General features: G+C 37.2%; 1 protein-coding gene across 1 annotated transcript; it reads left to right on the top strand.

The window, feature by feature from the left end:
* The first annotated feature begins 631 nt into the window (after nucleotides 1-631).
* Nucleotides 632-27123, top strand: LOC105437746. The gene is made up of 5 exons (XM_030984941.1): nucleotides 632-732; nucleotides 1698-1816; nucleotides 2400-2498; nucleotides 5232-5410; nucleotides 26979-27123. Exons 1-5 carry the CDS (start codon nucleotides 632-634, stop codon nucleotides 27009-27011), a joined length of 531 nt encoding a protein of 176 aa, XP_030840801.1. The 3' UTR covers nucleotides 27012-27123.
* Nucleotides 27124-27545: the final 422 nt, after the last annotated feature.

The following is a 27545-nucleotide window of genomic DNA, read 5'->3' as shown; positions in this document are numbered from 1 at the left end:
TATACATCTGCAATTAGTAAGTAGGCCTACTCCTTACCATCCAAGTGGAACAAATCAGTGGCAATGACCTGCCACGGACTTGTTGGAAACAGCACCCATACCAGGGAGAGTGCATCTTCCACGAGAGGATGATCAAGTTGATAACCACACAACACCTGCAGGAATACAGGGTTTAGATTTTTTTTCCTTTTTTCTTCTTCAAATCTTAATTTAAGAAGTTCATTTCTATCATCATCATCACCATTTGCTTTGAGGCTGTGCCCCTCAGCAAATAGCACTATTGGAGTCACCCCTTACACATAGTTTTAACCAGAACTTCTCAAGACAGTGTATATTTGTATACTATTAATAATCTTTTAAAGTCCACTCCAAATTTTATTAAACCGAAAATGGAAAATCTTTTGCCCAATTGATCGTGAGCCCGGCAGCCACTGAGCAGCGCCAGGTCGACGTTGCTCTATCCCTTATTGTTGAACGCCAAACAACTAGGTAGCAGCAACTCCCGTCTTAATTTATATTTATTATTATTATTATTATTTTGCAATTTTTTAGGACCATGGCATGTCGTCTATTCAAAGCTCGCTCACTTGGTGAAAATCAGTCCATGCTAAAAGTGGAGGGCTTTTCAGGAATGGCTCATGATCTTCTTTCGCTTGTTGATGCTGCTGCCCTGAAAGTGACCGGGAACTTGAACCCGACCTTGTATGCTCTCAAGGTCATTCCACATCATCTGTATCCTGTCTTATTGGCAGCGAGTTTAGAAAGGGGTTTGGCTGTTTATACCAAAGCTATTGTTGGGGCCTGGCCATTAGCTTCACTCAACTTTTCAACCCTTCAACATTTTTCAAAGTACGTGGATGATATGTACTTTACATATTGCATGAATAAACATGATTCCCCCCCACACCACTTGGCAGTTATAAGGATGATAATAAGTTATCTGCACTAACCACTAACTGACCCGAGCATAAGTTACCATTATTATTACCCAATTTGCTAGATTTCAGAGCACATTTTCCACTCACTGAGGAGCATGCCGTTCCAGTTCTAGTCAATTTCAACAGGCCACAATAACTAACATATTTGCATTCAAGTGGATGGAGATAGTAGCTCTATGGCCCCAAATCAAAGGACTCAATAAACAGAGAGAGACTGAAATCGGTGTAAAGAGGATTTAATTCACTTTAATACTCTGTACGTCTGCTGAATAATTTGTATTAAGAGCATATCCGATTACATTCTGCTCCAAATTTTGGGTTTCAAAAGAAAGTTGCTTATTTCATTGCACATTTTCTCCTGCTTCATGTGTACTTTATTTCTGTATCATCCATGATAACATGAGAAAAGGTTTGTGATTGAAAATATAATATTTTAAAAAGATAAAATAAGAAATGGAAAGATACAGTGAAGAAAGAAAGTAGTATGGTTGGTCTAAATGAAGAGGATGCTTGATAGTCGAGACAAGTAGTGGAAGGAGGGAGTGTCATGATGGGTCATTGGGTGAAAGTCAGTAACCCCTCGTAGGAGGGAAAATGCCGACTTTAATAAATGATGATGATAGATGATAAACCAAAACTCCATTAATTAACAGATAATCTACATGTAGAAGATGACCACGTGTCTGCACTTTAATCAAATCTGTTCAAAAGATTGTTATGTTAACTGTACATTTTTTTTTCCTTTCTTATTTAAATCAGTTTACCCAGCATTCGAGGGCCTAATGAACAGCATCATCCTGCTCTAGCTGCAGCTATTGCTATATCAGAGCAGAAAGAGAGCAGAATTCAAGACATTGACATCACCTCACTCAACCTCAGTAAGCATTAAATAACAGTAAGTTTTGCTCGTATGGGTCATGATAAAAGCGGTTATAAATGGAATTTTTAAGAGTCTATTGCAACTCTAAATTGCATTTAATAAAAACTTTGATAGTTGCAAAAGTTGAAGCAGAATCTGTTGGTGGGTGCAAAGCTTGAATATCCATCCCATCGGCAGAATATTAACTTTCCTTTTATATTTGTTTTAAGGAGAGCCGTGGCAATGATGAAAAATGTTCGATGTATTCTCTCTCATTTAGCAAATTATGAATTAGGTCTGCGTATGTCACAAACAACACAAAGATATTTGTAATTCAATTTTCTAACATTGGAGTACATTAATCATGCATACAAATAGCACAAATTTTCTTTGCATTTTATCTTCATACACATCATTAAATATCTCTCTTTCTCCCCGTCTCTCTACATTCATTCTCCCCCACATATCTTTCATGTTCTCTCTCTCTCTCTCTCTTTCTCTCTCGCCATCCCTCTCTCTTTCTCTCTCTCTCACCCTCCTTTTCTCACCCTTTCTCTCTCTCTCACCCTCCTTTTCTCACCCTTTCTCTCGTCTCTCTTTAGGTGACAGAACAAACAACTTGTTTTTGAATACTCTACTGAAAGGTAGACAAGCTGCGACAAAAGACATTGTGAAGAAACACAGGAGTGTAGCATCTAAAGGTGATCCATTTCTCCATATTGTTTTCTTGTGAAATGTCTTCTGAATTTATTCTGAAATGTCTCATTTATTGATCTGCCTGTAGAGTATAAATAGTATCAGTCATCATTGGATAATTGGTGTCACAAATTTCAACTGACATGAATATTGAAGAAAAAAAATGGGTGGTTTTAAAAGGTTGAAATATTGACCAGTGTCTACTATGTGGTGCATGTATTCCCACACTCCCATGCATACATTCATACATTGTGTAGCTTGATTAACGGTAGTGACCTGTTAGCAACAGTAAGCTATTGCTGGGGAGTTGTTGAGGTCCGGCGTTCTGAAGGTAATACATGTATTTAAATCCCCATATAACCATGTTGTATATCAGCAGGGAAAAAGAGGGAGCATAAGCAATTAAGCTCTTGAAAGCTCAAAAAATAGCTCTGGTAAACTGAAAAAGAGCTTTGATAAAAAATAAAAAATAAAAAATAAAAAAAACACAATTAAAATACTTTTATTACTGTGAAAAAGTGCACCTACACAAATCTTAATGGAGCTCCAGCAAACAGGAGAGTATTTTTTGCAGTTTTGTATATGTTGATCTTTTGCTAGGACCCTGTTGTGTTGTAGTTTGTATTTTTGGCGTTCAGTCAAAATTGACCATTTACGCCTGTCTGTTTATTGGTAGTATTATTTGTCTATGTCCGTCAAATCATTTGTCATTGAGAAAACTGTGCGCCTGTGCTGTTGTGGAGATGTTTCATTTCTTATATATGGACCATGTCTGTTCAGTTCAGTTCAGTTCAGTTCAGTTTATTAATATCATCATTTCGCAGCCTGGGCTGAATTGCATGACAATTTACAATTAAAAACATATCATATTTCTTTCACAATTGTTTCAAATATACTACTAGTTAAAATACCATATAATTAACAAAGACAATGAATTGTCATCAATAGTTAGATCACTTTCTAGTGACAATTCATAATATTAGCATTAAGAATAATTCAATGTATATATATATACAACAACAATATTTGCATTAATAATATTATCTAATTTGGTTTTGCATCATTCAGTAGAGATTGGGTAAATAAGTCATTGATAAGGTATTTGAGTGCTTAATTGAACAAAAAATAACCTTGTTGATACCTGTAATGCTATGCGTAATACCCATGTTCATGCTTCGATAATCAATTATGCCCCTGGAAATATAATTATATGAGAAATATGTTCTGATTTCAAAATATATATCGATAATAATAATTAAATAAATAGTGACACCGGTTTCGTCAAAAAGAGTTAGGCGTACATTGTTCTCTATTCACCCCTTTTATACAACCTTGGCATTATTCATTTAGGCAAGTTGTCAGAAATGGAATGGAGCTATTCTGATATCTTTGTGTCCTGGCATTGATAGATTTGTACGTTCGGCTGGTCCTGAGCTGCATGGAATGAGTTGTGTCGTTGAGAGGGAACACATTCGAGTATATATGGGAACGTACACATGCTTCGGCAAACTTTGTACATAGGTCATGCCTTCTTTCTTCTAATGTTTCTATTGAACTTCTTTGAGAGCAGTTGTGTAAGTGAGTTCAGCTCCAGTGCACTAGTCTGCAGCTTTGTGAGTCCAGGGTGCCACACCGGTGCTGCGTATTCCAGAGCTGGCCGGACGTAGGACTTGTATACGGCAACTAGATCTTCTCGTGGGATTCGAAATCTCTTCAGTCTGCTCAGTATATGTACCCGTTTCTTGCTCTTCGACATCATTTCTTTGACTTGTTTGTCCCATTTTAGGTCACCTTGAACCCAGACACCGAGGATTTTCGTTTCATTGACCACCTCCAAAACATTCGGGTCTAGAGATATGTCTGGGGGTGCTGGTTTGGTTCTCTTGAAGCAAAACTGCAGTTGTTTACATTTAGCTGCATTTAGTTTCAAGTAGTTTTGGTCAGCCCATTGCACCAGGTCGTTGACAGCTTCCTGCAGGTGAGAAGGCTCATTGACGGTCTTGGTCTCGCCGATACTAAGATCGTCTACATACTTCCATGTATGCAACTCTGTCGACTCCAGTGCGTCATTGATGACTGCTAGAAAGGCTAGGGGGCCGATCTTTGTTCCTTGGGGAACGCCACAGGTTAGTTTCTTCCAGGAGGAGATAGCGCTTTGGTATTTTACTCTCTGGTGCCTATTCGTTTAAAAGTCGGCGATCCACGGGATGATTTCCGGACGGACTCCCATATTTAAGAGCTTAGTTACAACCACGGTGTGGTCTACCGTGTCGAACGCCTTCGAGAAATCTGTGACCACAAGATTTCCTACAAAATCCTGTTTGTCTGATTCCTTGTAGAATTGATTCATCATTTCAATCAAACAGTGTGTGGTTGATGAGCCTTTGAGGCTTCCATACTGATGTCGTTCAATATTTGGCCCCATGTCATGTTGGATCCATTTAGCCACGAATCCCTCACAAACTTTCGCACATTGGGATGTTAGTGACACAGGCCTGAGTTTTGTGATGACAGGAGGTTTCTCTTTTTGCACGGGAACAACATCTGCGTCTTTCCAGATCTGAGGGACCTTGCCTTCCCTGAGGAGTTGAAAATGTCTGTCATGGGTATGCTGATCTCGCAAGCAAATTCCTTGAGAACTCTGTTTGGCAAGTCATCAGGGCCGATGGCTTTATTAATGTTGATCCTGTTCAGCTGTTGAATATATCTAAAAGGTGCATTGAAATATTTTCTATCAGAGCACCGAGAACTGAGGATCCTGATGAATTCAAGGGTTACCGGACAAGAGATGAAAGCCGTCTTCAAGAAAAGTAAGCAGCTCCAATATGCCAATATACACGTCCGCAGCAAACGGCTCACGATAGACCAGTGTGGTACAGATCTTGTGGAGAGGGTCTTGGATTTGATTGAAAAAGAGGTGAGCTGTTACGTAATGGCAATTTAGGTAGGTAGGTAGACTCTGCATAGATAATGATACAAACTTGGAATTATTCATCAGCCAAGAAAGTTGAACAGACCAGGTATGAAATTTCTGCCTTTCATGATTCCAGTTTTCATCATGAATGAATTACAGCACACATGGATACTGATTTGTGCATTTGTATTATACCTGGAACTATGTACAATTTGTTTCAACTTTAGATAACCCGACATGAGTGTCTTAGTATGTGAAATTTCATACCTTTTCAACACCTTTATCTGCAACTTTTTTCTTATTGTTTGGTAACCTCATATCTACTGGTCCCATGTGCCTTTTTGTTTGTTTGACCAAATAAAATGCATCCGGTCATTCCAGTGTGTTGCCTTTTTGTGAAAAGCAACTATTGTGAGCAACTGAGCACTGCGGTGTACTTTATACAAATATATGTTTCTACAATAGTTAAGGATCATCTCCAGCACCTCACTAACACAAGAAAATTTAAAAAGTATTAAACATCAGGGAAAATAAGCCAAGTTTTATCCAAACTTGAAGCTTTAATTGCTCTTCCATTCACCAACTCACAGCTAACGTGCATGTGCACAACATTAACCTATTTTTAATGTATTTTTAATATGAATATTCAATATATTTGTAACACACCGAGTGAGGCTCTTGACTGCATATGAAAAGTCATGGGTCCAATCCTAAGTTGGTATTGTTCAGGGCGTCTTATGAGATCTAAATTTGGGTCTAAGTTTTGTATACCGTATTTGCCGGCGTATAGGCCGCAGTATTTTTGGAAGAGAAAATATCAAAAAGTCGGGGTGCGGCCTATGCGGCGAAAGAGTAAAATTTTTTTTTTTTTTTTTTTTTTTTTTTTTTTAGTTACGATTTATGGCGCTATGCCTGGCAATGTCTCCCAGCTCAGTAATCAGTGTGTTGACTCACCACTCGGAAACTACAACAACACTAAAATTTGTCTGTCATCTTGGTTTGAAAGTAATCTTTCTAATAGATCTCAATATGTAGTTTATAATAATAATTCCTCAATTTTTTGTATATAACAAATGGTGTACCACAAGGTTCTATCCTAGGACCTAGTACTCTATTGTTTTTAATTCACATTAATGATCTTACACATTCTTCTAAAAACGACATTGTTACTATTATTTGTGACAAGTTTACAAGCACAAATCAGCGCCTTTAACTGCACCTCGATGTTAAATGAAGGTCCTTCCCCGCGTGGGTTTTCGGCAACAAAACAACAACAACAACCAAAAAACCAAAAAAAAATGTTTTTTTTTTTTAAATGTCAAAATCGGGGGTGCGGCCTATTTATTTATTTAATTTTATTTATTTATTTATATTTCACCAGGGTAGCTCATTCAACAAAAAGTTGGTCTTCCATGAGGCCCTGTAAAACATGTATATACAATTAAAAAGATAAAACAAACAATTAGGTATGAATACATTAATAGAACAGTATTACATATTGAAAATAAATATACAATATCAAACATATTAATCAGTGTCAATTATGATGAATGCTAGTATAAATAGATCACTTGCTAAGAGAGTAAAGGATTAAGTAAAAGAAGCGAGAGAGAGAGAGCTTAAAGAAAAATAGAGGCAGACTAGCAGTAAAAAATAATTAAAAAAAGGTGTTCCTCAAAACCTATCCTGATTCAACAGCAAGGTGGAAAAAATATTTCTTAAGTGCCAATTTGAAGGTCTTTACATTACTTATCTGCTTAATAATAGAAGGTAATTTATTCCATAGAGAAGCACCATCATAACTTATTGCATTCTTAAGGTATTCAGTATGACATTTATCAATAATCAGGTCATGACGAGTACATTGCCGTGTGTAAAAATTATGTTGAGTTGATACTTCTTGAAAAACATCTTTGTGAAAGTCTGAAGATAAATCGTTAAGACATTTAAAAACAAATATACATCTAAAATATTTAACCCTCTCTTGAAATGGTATCCAATTCATGCGAGTTAATAATTCCTTTGATGGGGTATACATATTACAGTTTAAAATCATTCTTGCAGCCCTCTTTTGTAGTTTAGTTATCTTATCTATATGACTTAAAAACCTGTTTCCCCAAATTTCACAACAATAATCATTTTGTGATTGTATGAGACATGTGTATAATAATTTCAATGAAATGTCATCTACATATGGTTTAACTCTTCTAAGCATGGCAAGTCCGGCAAACACTTTTCTACATAAATAATCTACATGATCAGACCATAATATGTTTTCATCGATCATAATACCTAGACATTTAAAGATCTTACATTGTTCAACACATATATCTTCATATTTTAATGTAATACTGTCATTTTTAAAATGGTTTAATCTTTGTTTACTTCCGATGATCATAAATTTGGTTTTATCAACATTCAAATAGAGTTTATTACATTTTATCCATGTACATATAACATTAAAATCACTTTGCAATTTAATTTGTACATCCGAAAAGGTGGGTCCACTTACATAAAGTGTCGTGTCGTCGGCATACATTACAATTTTTCCATGTTTCAAAACTTCTGACATATCATCTATATAAATCAAAAATAGGAGCGGGCCCAAAATAGATCCCTGTGGAACTCCAACAGAAATACAGCGATCAGTTGATTTAGAATCATTTATAGCAACATATTGTTTTCTATTATTTAAATACGAGTCAAACCAAGCTAATGATAACTTACTCAAACCTATTTTCTTTAACTTATTTAACAAAATATCTGGATTAACCGTATCAAAAGCTCGTCTTAAATCAATAAAAAGAGCCCCTACAATGAGGCCTTTATCTATGCAGTGTAACCAACTGTCTGTTAAAGCCCCAAGAGCCGAGGCTGTAGAATGACCTGGCCGGAACCCGAACTGCGTCTTACTGAGGATATTATGTTCTATTAAATAATCATACAATTGCTGATGAACAGTCCTTTCAATGAGTTTACTTATTGCAGGTAAGATGGAAATTGGACGAAAATTACCAATATTGTTAATGTCGCCTTTTTTGAATAACGGAAAAACGGAAAAACCTTTGCATACTTCCAATCATTGGGAAAGACTCCTGTTGAAAAAGACAAATTAATCAATTGAGTAATGGTTGGTACAATAAAAGCTTTAGACTTTTTTAGGAAGATAATATTAATATCATCAGACCCTGTTGCTTTGTTAGAATCCAAGTTTGAAATCAATTTTTCAACATAGCTTTCATTGGTGGAAACAAAGTTAAAAACATAATTGGAAGGATAGCAATTAAAAACATCCCCAATATCATGTTCGTCGGCTTGTATGACATTCATCTCTTGCGCGAGCTTAGCATTTATTCGAATAAAATAATCATTAAATGCATTGGCAATAGCGTCATCGTTATTAAACACCATATCATTGTCGTAAAGAATGGAAGGAAATGATGAGGATTTTGTTGGTAATAATAACTTTAAACATTTCCACATCTTTGAAACATCGTTTACATTTTTCTTGATTTCTTTCTTTAAATATTCAGTTTTACTTTTAAACATAGATATATTGACCTCATTCCTTAGATTGGTGTACTTTGACCATAATTCTTCACACATTGTATTTAAATGGGAATCTTTTTGCAATAAAATCTTTTTCTTTACTTTCAATAATTTTCTATGAATATTATCTCTTTTCTTCATCAGTGTTCTAATATGTGACGTTATCCACGAAAGCGATTGATCTTTAACACGAAATGATTTTATTGGTGCAACTTTATTTACAATAGAGGTAAAAATTAATTTCCAGGTTCTCCAGAAAACATTAACGTCGTCAATGTCACATAAATTTGACAAAGATGCAGATTCTAAAAGATCATAAAATTCCTGATCGTCAAAATCTTTTAAAGAGCGAAAGGAAACAGTTTTAGGTAGAGACTTTTTCTGTCTTGAATTCAAATTTCGAATAACATACACCATGTAATGATCACTAAGAGAAGTCATTATACATCCATGTTCGACAATTTTTGAAGTACGAGTTGTAAAAGCGAGATCAATAATGGAAGCGGAGTTTTTCGTAACGCGCGTAAAAATATCGATTAATTGAATAAAGTTGTACGAACTCGTCAAATAATCTAGTTTGTGAAATAAACGTGTATCTTTTAATTTACTAAAATCACAGTTAAAATCTCCAAAAACGAGTATTTCATCTATTGAAGAACCTGAAGAACATATTGATTCCAACCTTGCTTCAAGTTTTTCAAAAAATGAAACATCACATGACGGAGATCTGTATATACTAATAACATACATGCTTTTCTGAAAAGGTAAAGTAATTTGAATACATATCATTTCTAAATCCAGACTTTCCAAATCGTATCTTCTGGTATAAAAAATCTTATCTGATATATAAATAGCTATTCCTCCACCGTGGCGTGTTCTATCTTTACGTTCAACTCTTAAATTGTCGATCGATATTTCATTATCGGATATAGAAGAATCACAAAAAGTTTCGTTAAAACAAAGAACATCAATATTATTATTAGACAAAAGGTATCGTATTAAATCAATCTTATTTACCAAACCTCTGATATTCAAATGCAAAAATAGACTTCCTTTCGATAGTTTAGGGATTTTACCATTTATAAGATTGAGTTGTTGTGAAAAATGGTTCGTAGACTTTTTCTTGAAGGAAGAAATATCTGGTATAATATTGACATTAGTATCCTGGTTTGACATATGACATTTATTAGAGGCGCTCTCTTCTTGGCCACCATATTAGTAGTAGGGGCAATATCTTAGTTTATGACCAGTCTGCAGACACTGGCGGCACTGGAGTGGAGCCCCATGTCGGCAGAAATGAGCGCGGTGGTTCGGTTCTCCACAGAATTCACATCCTTGAAATGCGCGACTTAGATTACGTGATGTTGGTGCACTGACTACTGAAGCATAAGTCGAGCGATGGTTCATTGGCATGTTGTATTGTTGTCTTGGTGGGAGTGACTGGGGGTGTGTGCGTTCACGTGACTGGGTGTATTGAAATGGTGGCGTCTGTTGATATGGAAACGATGTACGTTGCGTTGACTGAAGAGGGACTGGCTGGGTGGAGCGAATTGATGGGAAGCTATCCTTTTCTTCTGGTGGGAGTGGCTGGGGGTGTGTGCGATTACGTGACTGGATGTACTGAAATGGTGGCGTTGGTTGGTATGGCAACGGTGGCTGTAGAGAGGCTGTCTGTGTGGAGCGAATTGGTGGGAAGCTATCCAATGGAGGGCGATAGGTTTGTTGCCATGGTTGCAGTGGTGGTTGAGAAGGGATAGGCCGAGTAGATGGATGACGAAGAGGACGGCTAGAAGTGCCAGGTGGCGAAGGTTGTGAGATTTGAGGGGGTTGGACCGATGTCGATGTCGAATATTGTGGAGGTCGTATCGATGATGATGTGGTGACGTTTGGAGAGCGATGATTTGATGGGATTGACTTTTCCTTTAGACGCGGGACATCAAGAAGTGCTTCAATAGCATGCTTCACTTCTTTCATGTCACTTGATAATTGGTCGATTCTCTGATGCACACATTTACATTTCATGCATATTCGTTCTTTTACGTTACATTTTAAGTCACACATCAAGCAGCGCCCATCTCTTGAAATTCCATGGTGAGACGACGTAACGCTGACAATAGAGCTATTGTCATGATTGTCTTCGTTGTTTGATAGTGACACACTTGAGCGGTTACCACGTTCTGTTTCCTTGACAAGGACAAAATGGCGGCAAATTTCGACATTCAATTCGGGGTAGATTTGAGTTAGTTCCCCTAAATAAAAGTCTGTAGTGGCAAGCCCCTCAGGAACTGATTCGTGGGCCTTGAAAATAACTTCCAGAGCAAAATATATGCTGTCACATGTAATTCCTTTCGGAAGTTTATACTTAAATGAAGAAGTTCCAGGTATACCGTGGTAACGGTTAGTCCGTATCTTAATTGTCATGGGATGAAGTAAAGTAACACGATATCACATCAGAAAATGATCACTACAAAAATATGAAGATATATACAAATTTGTCCAGTTAGAAGACACAATTTCTTTGAAGTTCCTTTGAAGTTCCTCGCCTACATTAGATGGCAATCTGTACTACGGCACTGCGGCCTTATCGCCGGCAAATACGGTACCTAATTGTTCTATTTACAGTCATGCATTTAAAGCTATACTTATACATGCACAGTAAAACCTGTTTATTAAGACCACCCCAGGGAAACGCAAAAGGAAGCCATTGTAGACAGGTGGCTTTTTTTTAGAGAGGTGGCCACTAAGACAAGTTTGACTGTATACCCATTTACAAAATCAGTTTCTCTTTTACGTTTCACAGATAACAACAGAGCTTAATTTGAGCTACAATAGCCTTAGAAATGAGGGTCTCAAAAGGATCTTGGACCTTATTCAACAGTTCCCAGCACTCACCACATTGTGTCTTAGGTATAACACCCTGAACTTTACGAATGAACATGGTGACTCAGCAGTCAAGGAGCTAGCGTCTACCCTCCGTCGTCTTCCCCACCTCAGATACCTCAATTTATCTGCAAATCGTATAACCCGGAAATTAGCAGAAATACTTAGCCCCATGGAGCAGTCATTGTCCCTCCTTGATGCAACCTGCTGTATGCTTTCTAAAGAGGACATTGAGTATCTCTCTGGATCTCATCATACCCGAGGCCTGCAGCATCTGCTCTTGAGAGATAACTATGACTTTGGGCGCAACTGGGAAGCAGCAGAGAGACTTATCAGGAATGTAGCTAACAACCTGGTAGAGCTTGATCTAGAACACTGCAACCTGAGCCGAATTCAAGGTGTCGCTGCTCGACTGGCTGTTCTAGCACCAAGATTCAAGTGCTTGAGGTCTCTGGAGATACAACACAACTTTTTGACAGCTAGGGATCAGATTAATGTTGTTGTGGAATTTGGGAAATGTCCTACGATGGACGTGCTCAGATTGTCTTTCCCTATAAAGGAAGAGGATGTATTTCTGCTTGAAGATGATGACGAAGGCAGAACTGATCGAGAATGGTTCGAGAATGTTTGTAAGAAAAGAAAAGCTGAAGCTCAGCACCATCATCCTGGTGGTAATACATGTAAATGTAAACTTTTAATTGTCTATGTATATCAAGAAGACTTGGTGTTCCATTCAGCTGCAGACCAGTTTGTATTTTCAATTTGATTATACAATATATGTATATTGTTGAACTTCCACCAGAGGGTTCTGTGCATTCTGAAATATCTGCAATTTCATAAAGACATGGTAATAGCAGGGGGACGTTTCACAAAACTTGTCATCAGCGACAAATGACAGTTTGTGTTATAAGCTACTGAAATCCTTGCTTCTGATTGGTTATCAGCAGATTTGTCACTGATTTTTGTCATTGAAAAAAGGCTTTGTGAAACGCCCCCAGGAGTGTCAGGAGAGGATTTGGAATTCATAAGAAGGTACTCCGGAAGTACTCCAGAAGAACCAGAATCACTAATCAACATATTTTGGTAGTTATCAGAGGGTCAAGTGATTTGCCATATTATAGGTCAATTTTATTTTAACCCTATTTAGCCCGGGCTATTTTGAAACTGCATAGCCCAGGGGGGGGGGGGGCTTCTAAGGCCCCCCCCCCACTATGATCTCGGCCGTGAAACGCCCGATCGCCGCGAAAATTTGCATCCATGTCAAGTGAAGTGTATAGAATACTATGGTAATTTCAATTTTTTGAAAAATTCACTCATTTGCATATTTATGGTAATTTATGCAAATAAGGTCATAAAATTCACATTTTTGCCCATAAATCAGACATTATTCATATTTAAGCATTCTTTCTCACTACATATATTTGTTAGACTATTTGGAATAATAATACAACACAAAAAATTGAAAAACCAGGATTATTCCTTATGTTATCTATTTATTAGAGGCGCTCTCTTCTTGGCCACCATATTAGTAGTAGGGGCAATATCTTAGTTTATGACCAGTCTGCAGACACTGGCGGCACTGGAGTGGAGCCCCATGTCGGCAGAAATGAGCGCGGTGGTTCGATGCAAATAAGGTCATAAAATTCACATTTTTGCCCATAAATCAGACATTATTCATATTTAAGCATTCTTTCTCACTACATATATTTGTTAGACTATTTGGAATAATAATACAACACAAAAAATTGAAAAACCAGGATTATTCCTTATGTTATCTATTGTTTTGATAATTTCTTATGTATTTCCTTGTTTTTTTAACTAATGTATTTTATTGTTTTTGTTGTTTTATTTCATTTCCAACTATAATTCAACTATTTTAAACCCAAAATAAACACCTAAACTATAAACAAGACCAAATAACCAATGTTTTATCTCTTTATTTGAAAAATGAGATTTCCATATGTTTTGTACACAAATCACAAAAATGAGCGATTTTTGGGCTGACATGCAAAGACAAAAGGACACGTGACTTTGTAATGGTACGTCCGATTTTCGAAAAATTTCTTTCAAAAGATGCGCAAGACTCGAAAGAAAAAAGTCACAAAATTTTAGTGCAAGATTTTCTTGCGTTAAAAAATTATCGCGAAAAATGTCGAGGGGGGGGGGGCTTCTAAAGCCCCCCCCCCTCCCCGGGCTAAATAGGGTTAAAAGACAGTACCTGCCATGACTAATTTTTCTTTATTAAAGCTCAGCTAATCATATTGCATATTTTAATATATTTTGTTTTACTCTGTTTTACCCTTTTAAACAATGTCACCTTGAGAGTTTATTTACCACAATTTTCTATTCTTATCAAATATTTTTCATTAAATGGACTTGGTAACATTGTTCAGATGAAAGAAATTGTTGCTAAGGTACCCAGGACCAAAATCCAATTGAAACCAGTTGAAATCTCCAACTGGTTTCAATTGGTTTTTTAGAGATATGAGTGTGAGGTATTGTGAATGGATATTTGAAAGCGTGTTCACTCGTCACACAACATAACTCTTATTTTTATTTTAGCTACGAGGAAGCAAGGTTGCACTGACAATAAAATACAAGAAAGAAAGTGTTCCCTTTTCGTTAATTTATTGGGTACTGAACAAAGCTGACAATGCACTTGCAAAGTGCAGTCAAGCAAAAGTAGCAGACTTGAAAATGTGAATATTGCACGAAGATTACATTATGATTAAGGATGAGAATGAACATGAATAAATGCGATGTACATAATGAATGAAAGCTTACGACAGAATAGAAATGGCGTCGAAAGTCCAATGAAGATGAAGAGAGATGAAAACGAAGGAAGGGGCTCACGCGATGAATGCTGCGGAGGCTTGAAGGCGGAGATGAAGCTTCGTAGTCGTGGCTGAAGAGCCGTGAAGAATCTCGACGCTGACGTCCGTGATGAAGATAGTGAAGGAGCTCTCAGGCGAGAAGAGAAGAGAACAGATGTGGCGCTCGACGACGAAGCAGAGAATCGCTTGATGTCGGAGGCAAAGAGTAGAAACGTAGACATGCAAAGCCGGCACTGGTGCTGAGTAGTAATAGTTGCTCGTTTGATGCGCCGGACTTTGATGAAGAAATGTTTAGATGAGCTGCGGTGAAATGATGAGCTCGTGAGTGGAAAGAGCTACCGGAACGAAGAAACTGGCAGCTCCCAGCGGAGAGTCAGGCGCCATGTCGGTCCTGACTATAACGTTCCACTGGGAGACTGCAGCCCGATGAACACGGCAGAGAAAGAGTTGACGTGCCGTAGAATAGACGACAGGCACAGAAGAATACAGCGTGGAGAGGAAATTACGGAGACGTCTTGACTCGACCAAGGTGAAAGCGGGAGTGAAGAAAAACCTCGTGGAGTTGAAAATACGCGGGGGAACGATGCGCGGAACCACGATGCTCGATTGGAGGAATGAACACACGTGGTCCGAATAATGAATATAGTACCGTGATGGAAAAATACAGGAGACATGAATGTACGGTGAAAGTAGGACGAATGTAAGTAGGGCGAATGTAAGAGCCGCTACAGTTTCAACTGGTTTCAATTGGTTTCAATTGGTTTCAATTGGAATATAAAATTTCCAGTTGAAACCAATTGCCGAACTGGAAAATATTGTTATGGGTACTCATTTCCAGTTCAAACCAATAAGAAGTGCAACTGGAACCAGTAAGGTAATTTTTCCAGTTACTCAATTGGTTCCAGTTAGAAGTCATTTCCAGTTACCCAACTGGTTCCAGTTAGAAGTTCAACTGGAAACAGTAAGATGATTTTCCTGTTACTCAATTGGTTCCAGTTAGCATTCATTTCCAGTTAGAAGTCATTTCGGTTACCCAACTGGTTCCAGTTAGCATTCATTTCCAGTTAGAAGTCATTTCGGTTACCCAACTGGTTCCAGTTAGAATTCATTTCAAATTACCCAATTGGTTCCAGTTGGAAGTCATTTCCAGTTACCCAACTGGTTCCAGTTAGAAGTCATTTCCAGTAACCCAACTGGTTCCAGTTAAAATTCATTTCCATTTACCCAACTGGTTCCAGTTAGCATCCATTTCCAGTTAGAAGTCATTTCCAGTTACCCAACTGGTTCCAGTTAGAAGTCATTTCCAGTTACCCAACTGGTTCCAGTTAGCATTCATTTCCAGTTAGAAGTCATTTCCAGTTACCCAACTGGTTCTAGTTAGCATTCATTTCCAGTTAGAAGTAATTTCCAGTTACCCAACTGGTTCCAGTTAGAATTCATTTCCAGTTACACAATTGGTTCCAATTGGAAATATTTCCAGTTACCCAACTGGATCCAATTGAAACCAGTTAATTTGCATATTATCTGCTTGTGTGCAGATCAATGTTTTATGTAATTTATTTTGATTTATAATGTACTTATTATTTAATTTACATTTGCAAGTAATGCATTTGTTTTAGATAAATATAAAGATTAATTAGCAATGATAAGCATGTTCATTAGTTACATATTTTTGTAATTACACAGATTAAAAGTTGATTAGTAAAACACTAACCATGTACAAAATACATCAAATACAAACATATATAATGGCAATGCCTTCCTTGTTTCCTTTCCAACTAGGCGTTGTGGCGTGCGCCTGTAATCCAGCTTACAGTGGAAGTTACAAACTGATTCAGCCGAGGACGCAGGTTCGAAACTGAGTCACGTCTTTCGGATGGTGACGTTAAAGGTCGGTCCCCAGACGTAAATAATCATATCTGATTGATACACGTCTGTAAAAACCAAATACACACACACACACACATTGTTAAGTATATTATATGGTCTGCATATTATAATGCCCTTTACATTGTACTTAATGTAGACACATATAACAATGCTTCTGTGTTGACATGAGCGATAATTAGTGCAAGAGCTAATTAACTTATAACTAATTAGGGTTATGTCCACTGTAAGTTTCAATTGGATCCAATTGAAACTAATTGAAACCAGTTGAAACCGATTGAAACCAGTTGAAACCAATTGAAGCCAACTGGTTTCAATAGGGAAATTGGAACAACTGGTTCCAGTTGAAACCAATTAGGCACCTGGAACCAGTTGGCAATTGGTTTCAACTGGTTTCAATTGGAACCAGTATTGAAACCAGTTGGCAACTGGTTTCAATTGGTTTTACTCCAATTGGTTTCAACTGGATTTTGGTCTTGGGTATTGACTTCAATGCTAAATGTACAATTAAAGATAATCTGAAAGTTTGAGTGAAAACAGACCATAATTAAGGAATTGATCAGATCAGTTATTTCCAATTTTTATCATTATGATAAAAATAAGAAATAACTGATCTGATCGATTCCTTAATTCTCCCAACTATATTATTACAATTTAATTACATTTTAGGTGAATGTAAATCGTCACATAGCAATGAATAAGCTCTATATATACCATTCCAGACATTTAAGTGTTGACAGATATTTAAAGCCTGTCTGATGTCTTATTTTTATGGAAAAACGGTTGGGAAAATTTGAAGAATGGTTGGTAGAATTTACTGCTAGAGGGTACAGTGACAACAATATAAATATCTTTGTGGTTTGAGGATTTTGAAAGGATTTTTTGCATGTCAGAGGGTTAGTACAGTAAAAGGAATATAATAAGTCACATTTCACACAAAAATAACCTTTTTTTTCAATCAACCTTCAACAATATTACAGAGTCACTCTAATGACTGAGCTCCGTATCACCCAATACCTGTTTTAATCCATCACTCAATCAATCATTCAATCATTTAGTCAATCAATCAGTCAATTATTTAATCAATCAATGAATCGCCCAATCAATAGATAAGCCAACCAAGTGGATTTATGTAGAAGGTATCTACAATGTTGGTCATGATGGTGGAATAATTATTTTTACCCCAATTTGTAGAATAGTTTTGACAATGATTTATTCCTAATAGATCTAGAAAATAGTATACATTCTCAGATTTTATTGAATGACAATTGGGGAATATTTGTTTTGCGTGACTGCTAAAGCATGTGTGTGCTACTATGCTAATCAACTAGGGGACCTACGTCCTTAAGTCATAACTGACAGCAATGGGGACTAATGCCTCATAAAAGGGCACTTATATAGCACATCGACATGGTTTTTATTCTGGGGGCTCACAGTAACGAGGCCATTGCTTAGCCAATGAATCATGACTGTACGCAGCGGGCGCTAGGGTACATTTTCAATAATTCATTGCATTTTTCCCTAGTCCCAAAAAGAAAAAATTCCTCTGTAGGGCCATGCATTATGGTTCAAGGCATATCCACATAGAAGATTTGTTTATGTTGGGGGTCGGGGCAAAATGAAATGAATTATTGAACATTTATTGCATTTTCTTTGTTTTTATGTTTTTGTGGGGGCGTCGACGTACCCTTACGCCCGCTGCGTACAGTCCTGATTCATTGGCTAAGCAATGGCCTCGTTACTGTGAGCCCCCAGGATCAAAACGTTGTTGATGTGCTATTTTAGTGCCCTTTTATGAGGTATTAATCCCCATTACTGTCAGTTATAACTTAAGGACGTAGGTCCCCTAGTTGATTAGCATTGTAGCACACACATGCTTCAGCAATCACGCAAAACAAACACTCCCCAATTATCATTCAATAAAATATGAGAATGCATGCTATTATCTAGATCTGTTAGGAATATCATTGTCAAAATCATTCAATAAATTGGGGTAAAAAGAATTATTCCACCATTATGACCAACAGTGTATGTCTCTCTTGCAGAATGAATGCAATGAATAAACAATATCTAATATCATCTTTCATAAGCTTGTGCACTGTCCCTTTTCCATATGAGGCCCCTAGATATTGTTTTTATGAATCATATGGCAGTAGTGGGTGTGCAAAAGGAAGTGTTGAGAGGTAATGCATACTGTATCTTATTGGAAGAGTTGAATCATGAATCTTGATGGAATGAATAAATAAACACAGAAAACAAATATTTGAATGAGTTTTATATTTTCTTGAAGTTTGAAAACAATTTAAGAAAATAAATACATGCTCTATACTCCAGCTCAATGAAATTTGAAAGACTTATGAATAAATTGTCAGATCCCTATTTTTTCATTGATTTTAGTAGCTTACAGCATGGGCAAAACCAATTGGTTTTATATCTATATATATATATATATATAAAAGGTCTTCTGAAAGTATACATATGTTTACATATGTCGATGATCTAACACTAGTTGAGTGTCATAAAACAAACCAAATTTCAAACATGCAAGAAGCTGTAGAATGTCTATCTTTGTGGGCTGATATTAATAAAATGCAATTGAATCCTACGAAGTGTATTAAAATGGACATTTGTTTTTCAAGAGTACCAGTCAATCAGTCTTCCATTATTCTCGAAAATTGTGTTCTTTTAACTGTTTCACAGGTGAAATTACTTGGTGTCACGATACAAAACGACTTGAAGTGGGAAGCCCATGTCAGAAATATTGAAAAAAGAGCGAATGCGAAACTATATAAGCTCCGTTCTTTGTGGAAGTTCGGTCTTTCACATGAAGATCAGATTACTATTTTTATTGGCTGTATTCGCCCAATCCTTGAATATGCTACTCAAGTTTGGAGCGGAGGTCTCACTAGTGCACAAAAACAATGCATAGAAAGATTACAAAAACGTGCATTGAGGATTATCTTTGGAAAGGATTATCATAGTTACGCAAACGCTCTTCCAAAATCGAAATTACAAACATTGGAAAGTCGTCGAAATGTGTTACCTTCTTTAAAAAAAAACTCTTTCATGCACAGACCAGTTCAAACAATTTATACCCCAAAGAGCACACAATAGAACTTTGCGAAGAACTAACAAGATCCCTGAACCCAGGTGCAAAACTAAACGTATGCAGAATAGCCCAATCCCAGATTTGATCCGTTTGTATAACAACATTTTTTTATGTATGTATTTAATATACTCTGAAACAAATTACAATTTCATATTCTTAGTATATAATTAATTCATAAATTTGAGGTCTGATTTTTTTTACCAAGTTAATCAATGTATTTTTTTATGACATGAAGAATGCGATGCATATCTATATTTATATCGTAATATCTCTAATGTTCACCTTATAATATTCATATTTGTCTTGCAATGTATCTTTGTATTTTATCAACATGTACATAATTGTTTTCCCTCTCTGTCCATCTGTCCCCTTTCCCCCCCCCCCCCCCCTCTCTCTCTCTCTCTCTCTCTTTCTCTCTCTCTCTCTTTCTCTCTCTCCTGCTTTCCCATCTCTCTTTCTTTTTAACTCAAATTTTTAAATTGAAATACTGTATAAGATTAATGGTATATAGTATATACACGCTCTTCATAATTATGTAGATTGTAGTGTGACATCTTGAAATGTATACTTGCTTTTTTCCAGCAATTTACTCATGTGCAATTCAGTTACTTTTTACTGTGATATCACTTGAAATGTATAATTGTCTTCACCATCAATGTTTCATTCATGCACAATTCAGTTACTTGTAACTGCGATACATGGAAATGAACCAATAAATACCATTTATCTATCTATCTATCTATCTAACCCTCCTGCACTTCACAGCACACAAAATGCAGCAACAGTATTGAAACAACACAATAAAATACCTGTAAATATGACAGTGCTGGGTTTTTAATCAAACTTCCTTATAACCTCCTCATTCGCATAATGAATATACATGAATATGTATAAGGTTCGTAACATATATCTCCCATTTGCAGACAACATGAATTCTGTAGAACTTTGCAGGAATATGTCACATATATCCTATTTAAACGTTCCCAATAAACAAAATCACGTGAAAATCACGTCAATATCAAGGTATCGACTTGAGGAGAGTTACGTTCTTCAAACACCGTACATTTACGTAAATGTGTTAATACGTTTATTGCATTAGGTAACTTAAAACACACGTACACTAAATCACGCAATTGTCACTGCAATATCACCATTATAATAACGTGATTATCCCTACCTTGGAGACCATGGTTTGTAAACCTAATACTCCCGTGTTTGTTTGGTTATGAAATTACATCTTCATACACGAAATTATCGCGTCACAGAAACACGTGAAGCGTTAATGATAGTTTTAGTCAAAATATCTGCGTGAAATTCACGTGAATATTACGAGGCTGACTTGAGATGAATCATGTTCTTCATTCACGTGAAATTTACGTCGAAGAGGAAGTATGTTACTGTAACCCGCGTTCAACCCAATAATTACGCAAATGTTACACAATAAATGAACCAAAATAATGACGTTCTCATCCCGTTTCTGAACATCGTGTCTTGGATCTTCCATAATTACGTCCAGGCGCGCCGGAAGCAGTTTGGGATTAGAGGGTGTTGGGTGGGGGGGGGGGGGGGGGGTGCAAACATCCCAGAAGAGAAAGCTAGTTGCAACTGGTCCAGTTGATGAACCATTTTTAATGCCTGGGTAAGCCTGGAAATTGAAATGGGCTAAATGATCCAGTTGATCCAGGCCAGTTATAATTCAACTGGTCTAGCTGAGCCATTAGAACCATTTGGTAAAACTTCCAACCAGTTGAACAGCAACAATACTTCAATACTGGTACGTCTGTATTTCCAATGTAAGGGCATTGGTAATAAGTAGACTTACATAATTGAATTAATCGAAAAAAATTCGTATACTTGTACTTTATTGAAATTATTTTAGTTCACAGTTAATGTTTCCCTTATTCATGTTTAACTATTTATACGAAGTAGCGAAATGTCCTAATAACTGGTAATTTATATTTGTAGTATTTTCGAAATGAATTGCATATAACTAAATCATCAGTAATTAAGAAATATGCTGTAAATTCAGATAAATTGTTTAAAAAACATAGATCTGCACGCACCCCATATTCAATATGCAAATGAATTGGTGTCAGCTGGGTCAACTCGAAATATGCCAACGCTCAGTCATCAACTGGTGCAACTGGAAATGTGCACACTCCAGTTATCAACTGGTGCAATGAAAATATGCCAACAGTCAGTTATCAACTGGTGAACATAGAAATATGGGTTCCATGACACATGCTCCGCCGACGATTGCTCCGCCGACATTTACTCCGCAAAACGCGACAATTGCTCCGCGACATTTGCTCCGCGACATTTGCTCCGACGTCAAATGCTCCGCCGACAGGTGCTCCGCCGACAGTTGCTCCGCCGACAGTTGCTCCGCCGACAATTGCTCCGCCGACAGATGCTCCGCCGACAATTGCTCCTCCGACAATTGCTCCGCCGACAATTGCTCCGCCGTCAATTGCTCCGCAAAACGCGACAATTGCTCCGCCGACATTTGCTCCGCCGACATTTGCTCCGCCTGAAGCGACACTTGCTCCGCCGACATTTGCTCCGCCGACATTTGCTCCGCCGACATTTGCTCCGCCGACATTTGCTCCGCCGACAATTGCTCCGCCGTCAATTGCTCCGTCGACAATTGCTCCGCCGACGATTGCTCCGCCTGAAGCGACAATTGCTCCGGTGACATTTGCTCCGCCGACAATTGCTCCGACGACATTTGCTCCGCATGAAGCGACACTTGCTCCGGTGACATTTGCTCCGACGACATTTGCTCCGCCCAAAAAGTGTCCCATTAAATACAAATGCTACTAGTACTACGACAAATGCTTCGCCGACAATATTTTTTTTTTCACGGGTTGTTTTTGTTTCTTTCTTTTTTTCTTCATTTTTTGAATGCATTTCATGACATTATGTAAATGAAATGAAATGAATGAATGTTGATAATGTGGGAGGAAAAAGCAGTTGCCTAAAAGTCATTTCGAATATACTGAAATAACTTTCCATCTATCACTGCACGTCCCACATAATGTACACTAAACACTCATTACATGTCATGGGAAGTTTTTTTTTTTAAAGTAGAGCAGCAAGCCACATTCCCCAATACGCGCATACCTCCTAGTTAATTTCAAACAGCTCATCAATATGTAAGACCTGAAATTACCTCAATGAAAGAAGACTAATAACATGAGAGGAAAGAAAAGAGCAAAAAAGACAACCGTTTTTTGCTATTCCCCATAATGTTTGATTTAAAAAAATAAAAAATAAAATTATTGCTCCTTACGCAAGTTCTCCGGCGAAAGATAATTACTCCGCTCAAAATCTGTTTCATGTATTACTCATTAGCTGATCCAAAGCTCAAGGCTATCTCTCTCTCTCTCTCTCTCTATTTCTCTCTCTCCCATGCTCCTCCTTTTCCTGTTTACACCGTTTTCTTGTCTTCTTTGCTCTTTTCTTTCCTCTCATGCTATTAGTCTTCTTTCATTTCCATCACTTCTTCTCTGCTCCCCCTCTCGAGTTCTATTTCTCTCGTGAAATTGAAACGTAAAGTAATACAATCATGTAGTACATTCTTGTTTAGAATAATATTTTCAATAATATCCAGTCCATTTCCTAAAGGTTTCTTTCCTTTAGTTAAGTGTATGTAGCTTTAATATATATATGTTAGTGTGCAAAACACTCCGTTTCATTCGAGTACTTTGTTTTCACTAAATAATTTAAGGGACTCACGAAGCCACCGGAAGAAGAGCAATTGGCTTATCATGAAGAACTAACATCAAACTGCAACAAAATGATTTGTATAAATGTGAATAAGCAGAAAGGCTGCCATCTCATTTTCCCGTCTGAATGGGTTCCCTTCCTTACGTATATAAGTGCCCTTATTTTCTAAACTTTTTTTTTTTATATTTGTGTGTTTATTAAATTTTCAATCATATAAAAATTACATATTTACAAGTCATTGGTAATAATTAGACAAACAAAAAAACCAATATGTATAAGAACAACTAACAATAATGAAAGGACAAGAAAGTTATAAAAAAAAAACATTATAGTAAAAAAAAAAAATACACTGTACACATATAAATCATAGTTTGAACTCCAGTGCATAAAGGGGAGTGAGGGGGCACAGGAATAAAAGTTAAATCAACATGAGTATCATAAGTCAAATCGCCATTTCTTAAAATGCGAAACAAGCTTGTTCCTTTTTTTCGCTGAGAAATATTCAATATCTTTTTGTTTCTTTATAAAACTCTTAAAAAGATCAACACTTGGTAAATCCCCCTTACTTATTTTCTAAACTTCCATGATGACCTATTACATTGTACAATGCTTTACCTAGTAAGATGCATTGATCGAGGTAATTTCAGGTATTACATATTGATGAGCTACTTGAAATTAACTAGGAGGTATGCGCGTATTGGGGAATGTGGCTTGCTGCTCTACTTTTTTAAAAAACTTCCCACGACATGTAATGAGTGTTTAGTATACATTATATGGGACGTACAGTGATAGATGGAAAGTTATTTCAGTATATTCGAAATGACTTTTAGGTAACTCCTTTTTCCTCCCACTTCATCAACATTCATTCTTTTCATTTCATCTACATTATTTCAAGAAATGCATTCAGAAAATGAAGAAGAAAAAAAAGAAACGAAAAAAATAGATGTAAAGAAAATATTGTCGGCGAAGCATTTGTCGTAGTACTAGTAGCATTTGTAGTTTATGGGACACTTTTTGGGCGGAGCAAATGTCGTCGGAGCAATTGTCGCTTCAGGCGGAGCAATTGTCGCTTCAGGCGGAGCAATTGTCGGCGGAGCAATTGTCGGCGGAGCAAATGTCGGTGGAGCAAATGTCGGCGGAGCAATTGTCGCTTCAGGCGGAGCAATTGTCGGCGGAGCAATTGTCGGCGGAGCAAATGTCGGCGGAGCAAGTGTCGCTTCAGGCGGAGCAAATGTCGGCGGAGCAATTGTCGCGTTTTGCGGAGCAATTGACGGCGGAGCAATTGTCGGCGGAGCAATTGTCGGCGGAGCAATTGTCGGCGGAGCATCTGTCGGCGGAGCAATTGTCGGCGGAGCAACTGTCGGCGGAGCAACTGTCGGCGGAGCAACTGTCGGCGGAGCATTTGACGTCGGAGCAAATGTCGCGGAGCAAATGTCGCGGAGCAATTGTCGCGTTTTGCGGAGTAAATGTCGGCGGAGCAATCGTCGGCGGAGCATGTGTCGGGTTACCAGAAATATGCCAACAGTCACGGGATTATCACCACGGAACTTAAATAGTAACTGTGAAACCATCAAGACACCCAAGAATAACTCATTTTCACACATGGAAAACACGGAATACCCAGCTTATATTAATAATCCGTTTGAGTCACGCGATCATCACCGCGGAACTTATGGCAACTTTGACTTCCATTTAAATAGATGTTTTAATACACCTAATAATGACTAATTTTTCACACCTAAATATCACGAATTTACAGCTTAGATTAATAATCAGTTTTAACTACGTGATCATCACCAAGAAAGTTATGGTAACTTTGAAACCATTTAAATAGGTGTTTTAAGACACCTAATAATGACTAATTTTCACTCCTAAAAGTCACGTATGACAAGCTTAGATCAATAATCCGTTTGAGTCACGAGATCATCACCGCGGAACTTATGGCAACTTTGACTACCATTTAAAAAGGTGTTTTAAAACACTTAATAATTACTAATTTTCACACCTACATATCACGTTTTCACAGCTTAGATTAGTAATCAGCTTGAGCCACGTGATCATAACCAAGAAATTTATGGTAACTTTGAATCCTTTTGAAGAGGTGTGTAAGACACCTCAGAATTACTAGTTGAATATAACCAGAGATTCACGGACAGAACAATAAGACGATTAGCCGGTGTAAGTAACGTGATTATTACCATCAACCTTGGATAACCTGTGAAACCAATCAATAAAGGTGCTTACAAGACCAAATAATTACGTATTTATCGCCACCATCGGTTAACTGACAAAAAACTCGTTGCTTGGTCAAGTGGTTATTTGGTCATAAACACTTGATTTACAGAGGTAAGTGGAATCACGTTACTGCAGTCGCGTGATAAACTGGTGGTTTTTAGGTTAGATGAAAACGTGAACAGGAGTACCTTTTTTGTTTAAATGAAGGCACGTGTCGATAACGTTTAAATCTAGTTCAAAAGGCACTATACTTTAAAATCACTTAAAATACACTCTCAAAAGAGGTTACTTTTTGGTGTTCTGTTTATTGGGTTAGCAGTGTCCTAGTATTCAAATTATGCAAGGAAACCTGTTTACTTTCTATAGACTTCACTGTCAGACACTAGAAAAACCCTCAAATTACACAAACATTTCTATCATTAAACTAAAGACCAAATATGTTTCTTCTAAGTTCCCAATTTTAAACTCTTATTCTTTAGACATCAATATAAATGTACTTCTTAGGCTACCAAGAATGCAAGACAAACAGACAGAAACTTAGGCATGTAAACAGAAAGTAGGAGAAGAACATATGTGCACATGATTTTTGTACAGAACGATGAATATCGATAATTAAAACAGATTACGATCAACATTAGAATAAGAACATATGATGAATAAAATGCATACATAAATGTTAAACAAGCTACGAACGGATCAAAAAGCGATCAAATACTAAATATTTTTGTATGCAGCAACTCCGCGCATGCGAACAAAGATAATATTAACTAAATATTCATAAGAATGAATGTGTGTAAAACCTGATCACATGACGCATGACCATGAAAATCATCCCGTTATATAGCAATTTACAGGATCATTAATTAGAATTGATATTAGGATCTCCATAGGATAAATAATCATTGGATAAAAAAAAGCTATATACAGTATATCAAATTTAAGAAATATAATTTGAACAATGCAACAAGAGTCTGCACAATATCTGACTTGAGACATTACACAACTTTCAGAAGAATTAATTGATATTATATCCTTTTTCTTTCTTTTAACTGCACAAGTTACATCATATTGCTAAACACCATATATTCAAATATCACAAATCACATGGTATGTAAGCATACTTAAACTATTTCTGCGATTTGTTTTTGTCATGTCAAAAGATTCTTTTACTGTGCCCTTGTATGATTCTTTGTGTCTGTGTTTGTCAGTTGTTTCTATTATTCGTCTTGCTGCATATGTTTGTCCCGTCTTCCTTTATTTCCTTATCTCATTTCTTCTGCACCTGCATACTAAGAAAACCACCAATGGTTTATTTTATTTTATACTTTATGCGCTTTTTTCTTTTCAGCTACTGCTTCTAAACCCCATATGGCTGATCTGAACGATCAGATGGCTTTTAATTCCCTCACCGATGACGATCTACTCGATTTACATAGACCCAGGCGCGGATCCAGGGGGGGGGGGGCAAGCGAGCCTTGGGGCCCCCCCCCCCCGCCCCCCCCCCCCCCAAAAAAAAAGGAGAGAGAGAGAAAGGAAAAGAAGGGAAATGGAAAAAGAGAAAAGGGAAAAAAGGAGAGGAAGAAGAAAAGAAAAGAGGGAAGGAGATCGGGGGGGGGGGGGGCAAAAGGACTTGCCTCTCAGGCTGTTGCCTCCCCCTCCCCCCCCCCCCAATTCAAAAAATAAAAGAGAAGGAAGGAAAGGGAAATAAAAAAGAAAAAGAGGAGATAAAGGGAAGGACAAAAGAGGAAGAAGAATAGAAAAGGGGATATCACTCTCCTTTCTTCTCTTATCCACCTCTGCTCTCTTTTTCTTTACTCTTCACATTTGCTGCAATATTTTCTATCCTTGCATTTCTCTCTTTCCTTGCTTTATTTTCTGTTATTTATGTATTTTTTAAAATGATATGTGTATGTCT

This window comes from Strongylocentrotus purpuratus, unplaced genomic scaffold (genome assembly GCF_000002235.5).
Source record: "Strongylocentrotus purpuratus isolate Spur 01 unplaced genomic scaffold, Spur_5.0 spur5_scaffold_14, whole genome shotgun sequence".
In the NCBI taxonomy this organism is placed as follows: Eukaryota; Metazoa; Echinodermata; class Echinoidea; order Camarodonta; family Strongylocentrotidae; genus Strongylocentrotus; species Strongylocentrotus purpuratus.
The sequence above is the reverse complement of the archived record's forward strand: the minus strand, read 5'-3'. Positions and strand labels throughout refer to the sequence as shown.

Bases quoted from the DNA above. Each gene is read 5' to 3' on its own strand.
- LOC105437746 (XM_030984941.1), top strand. From the start codon at position 632: ATGGCTCATGATCTTCTTTCGCTTGTTGATGCTGCTGCCCTGAAAGTG. The intron at 1,817-2,399 runs GTAAGCATTAAA...GTCTCTCTTTAG, and splicing joins CATCACCTCACTCAACCTCA to GTGACAGAACAAACAACTTG. The intron at 5,411-26,978 runs GTGAGCTGTTAC...TTTTCTTTTCAG, and splicing joins TGGATTTGATTGAAAAAGAG to CTACTGCTTCTAAACCCCAT.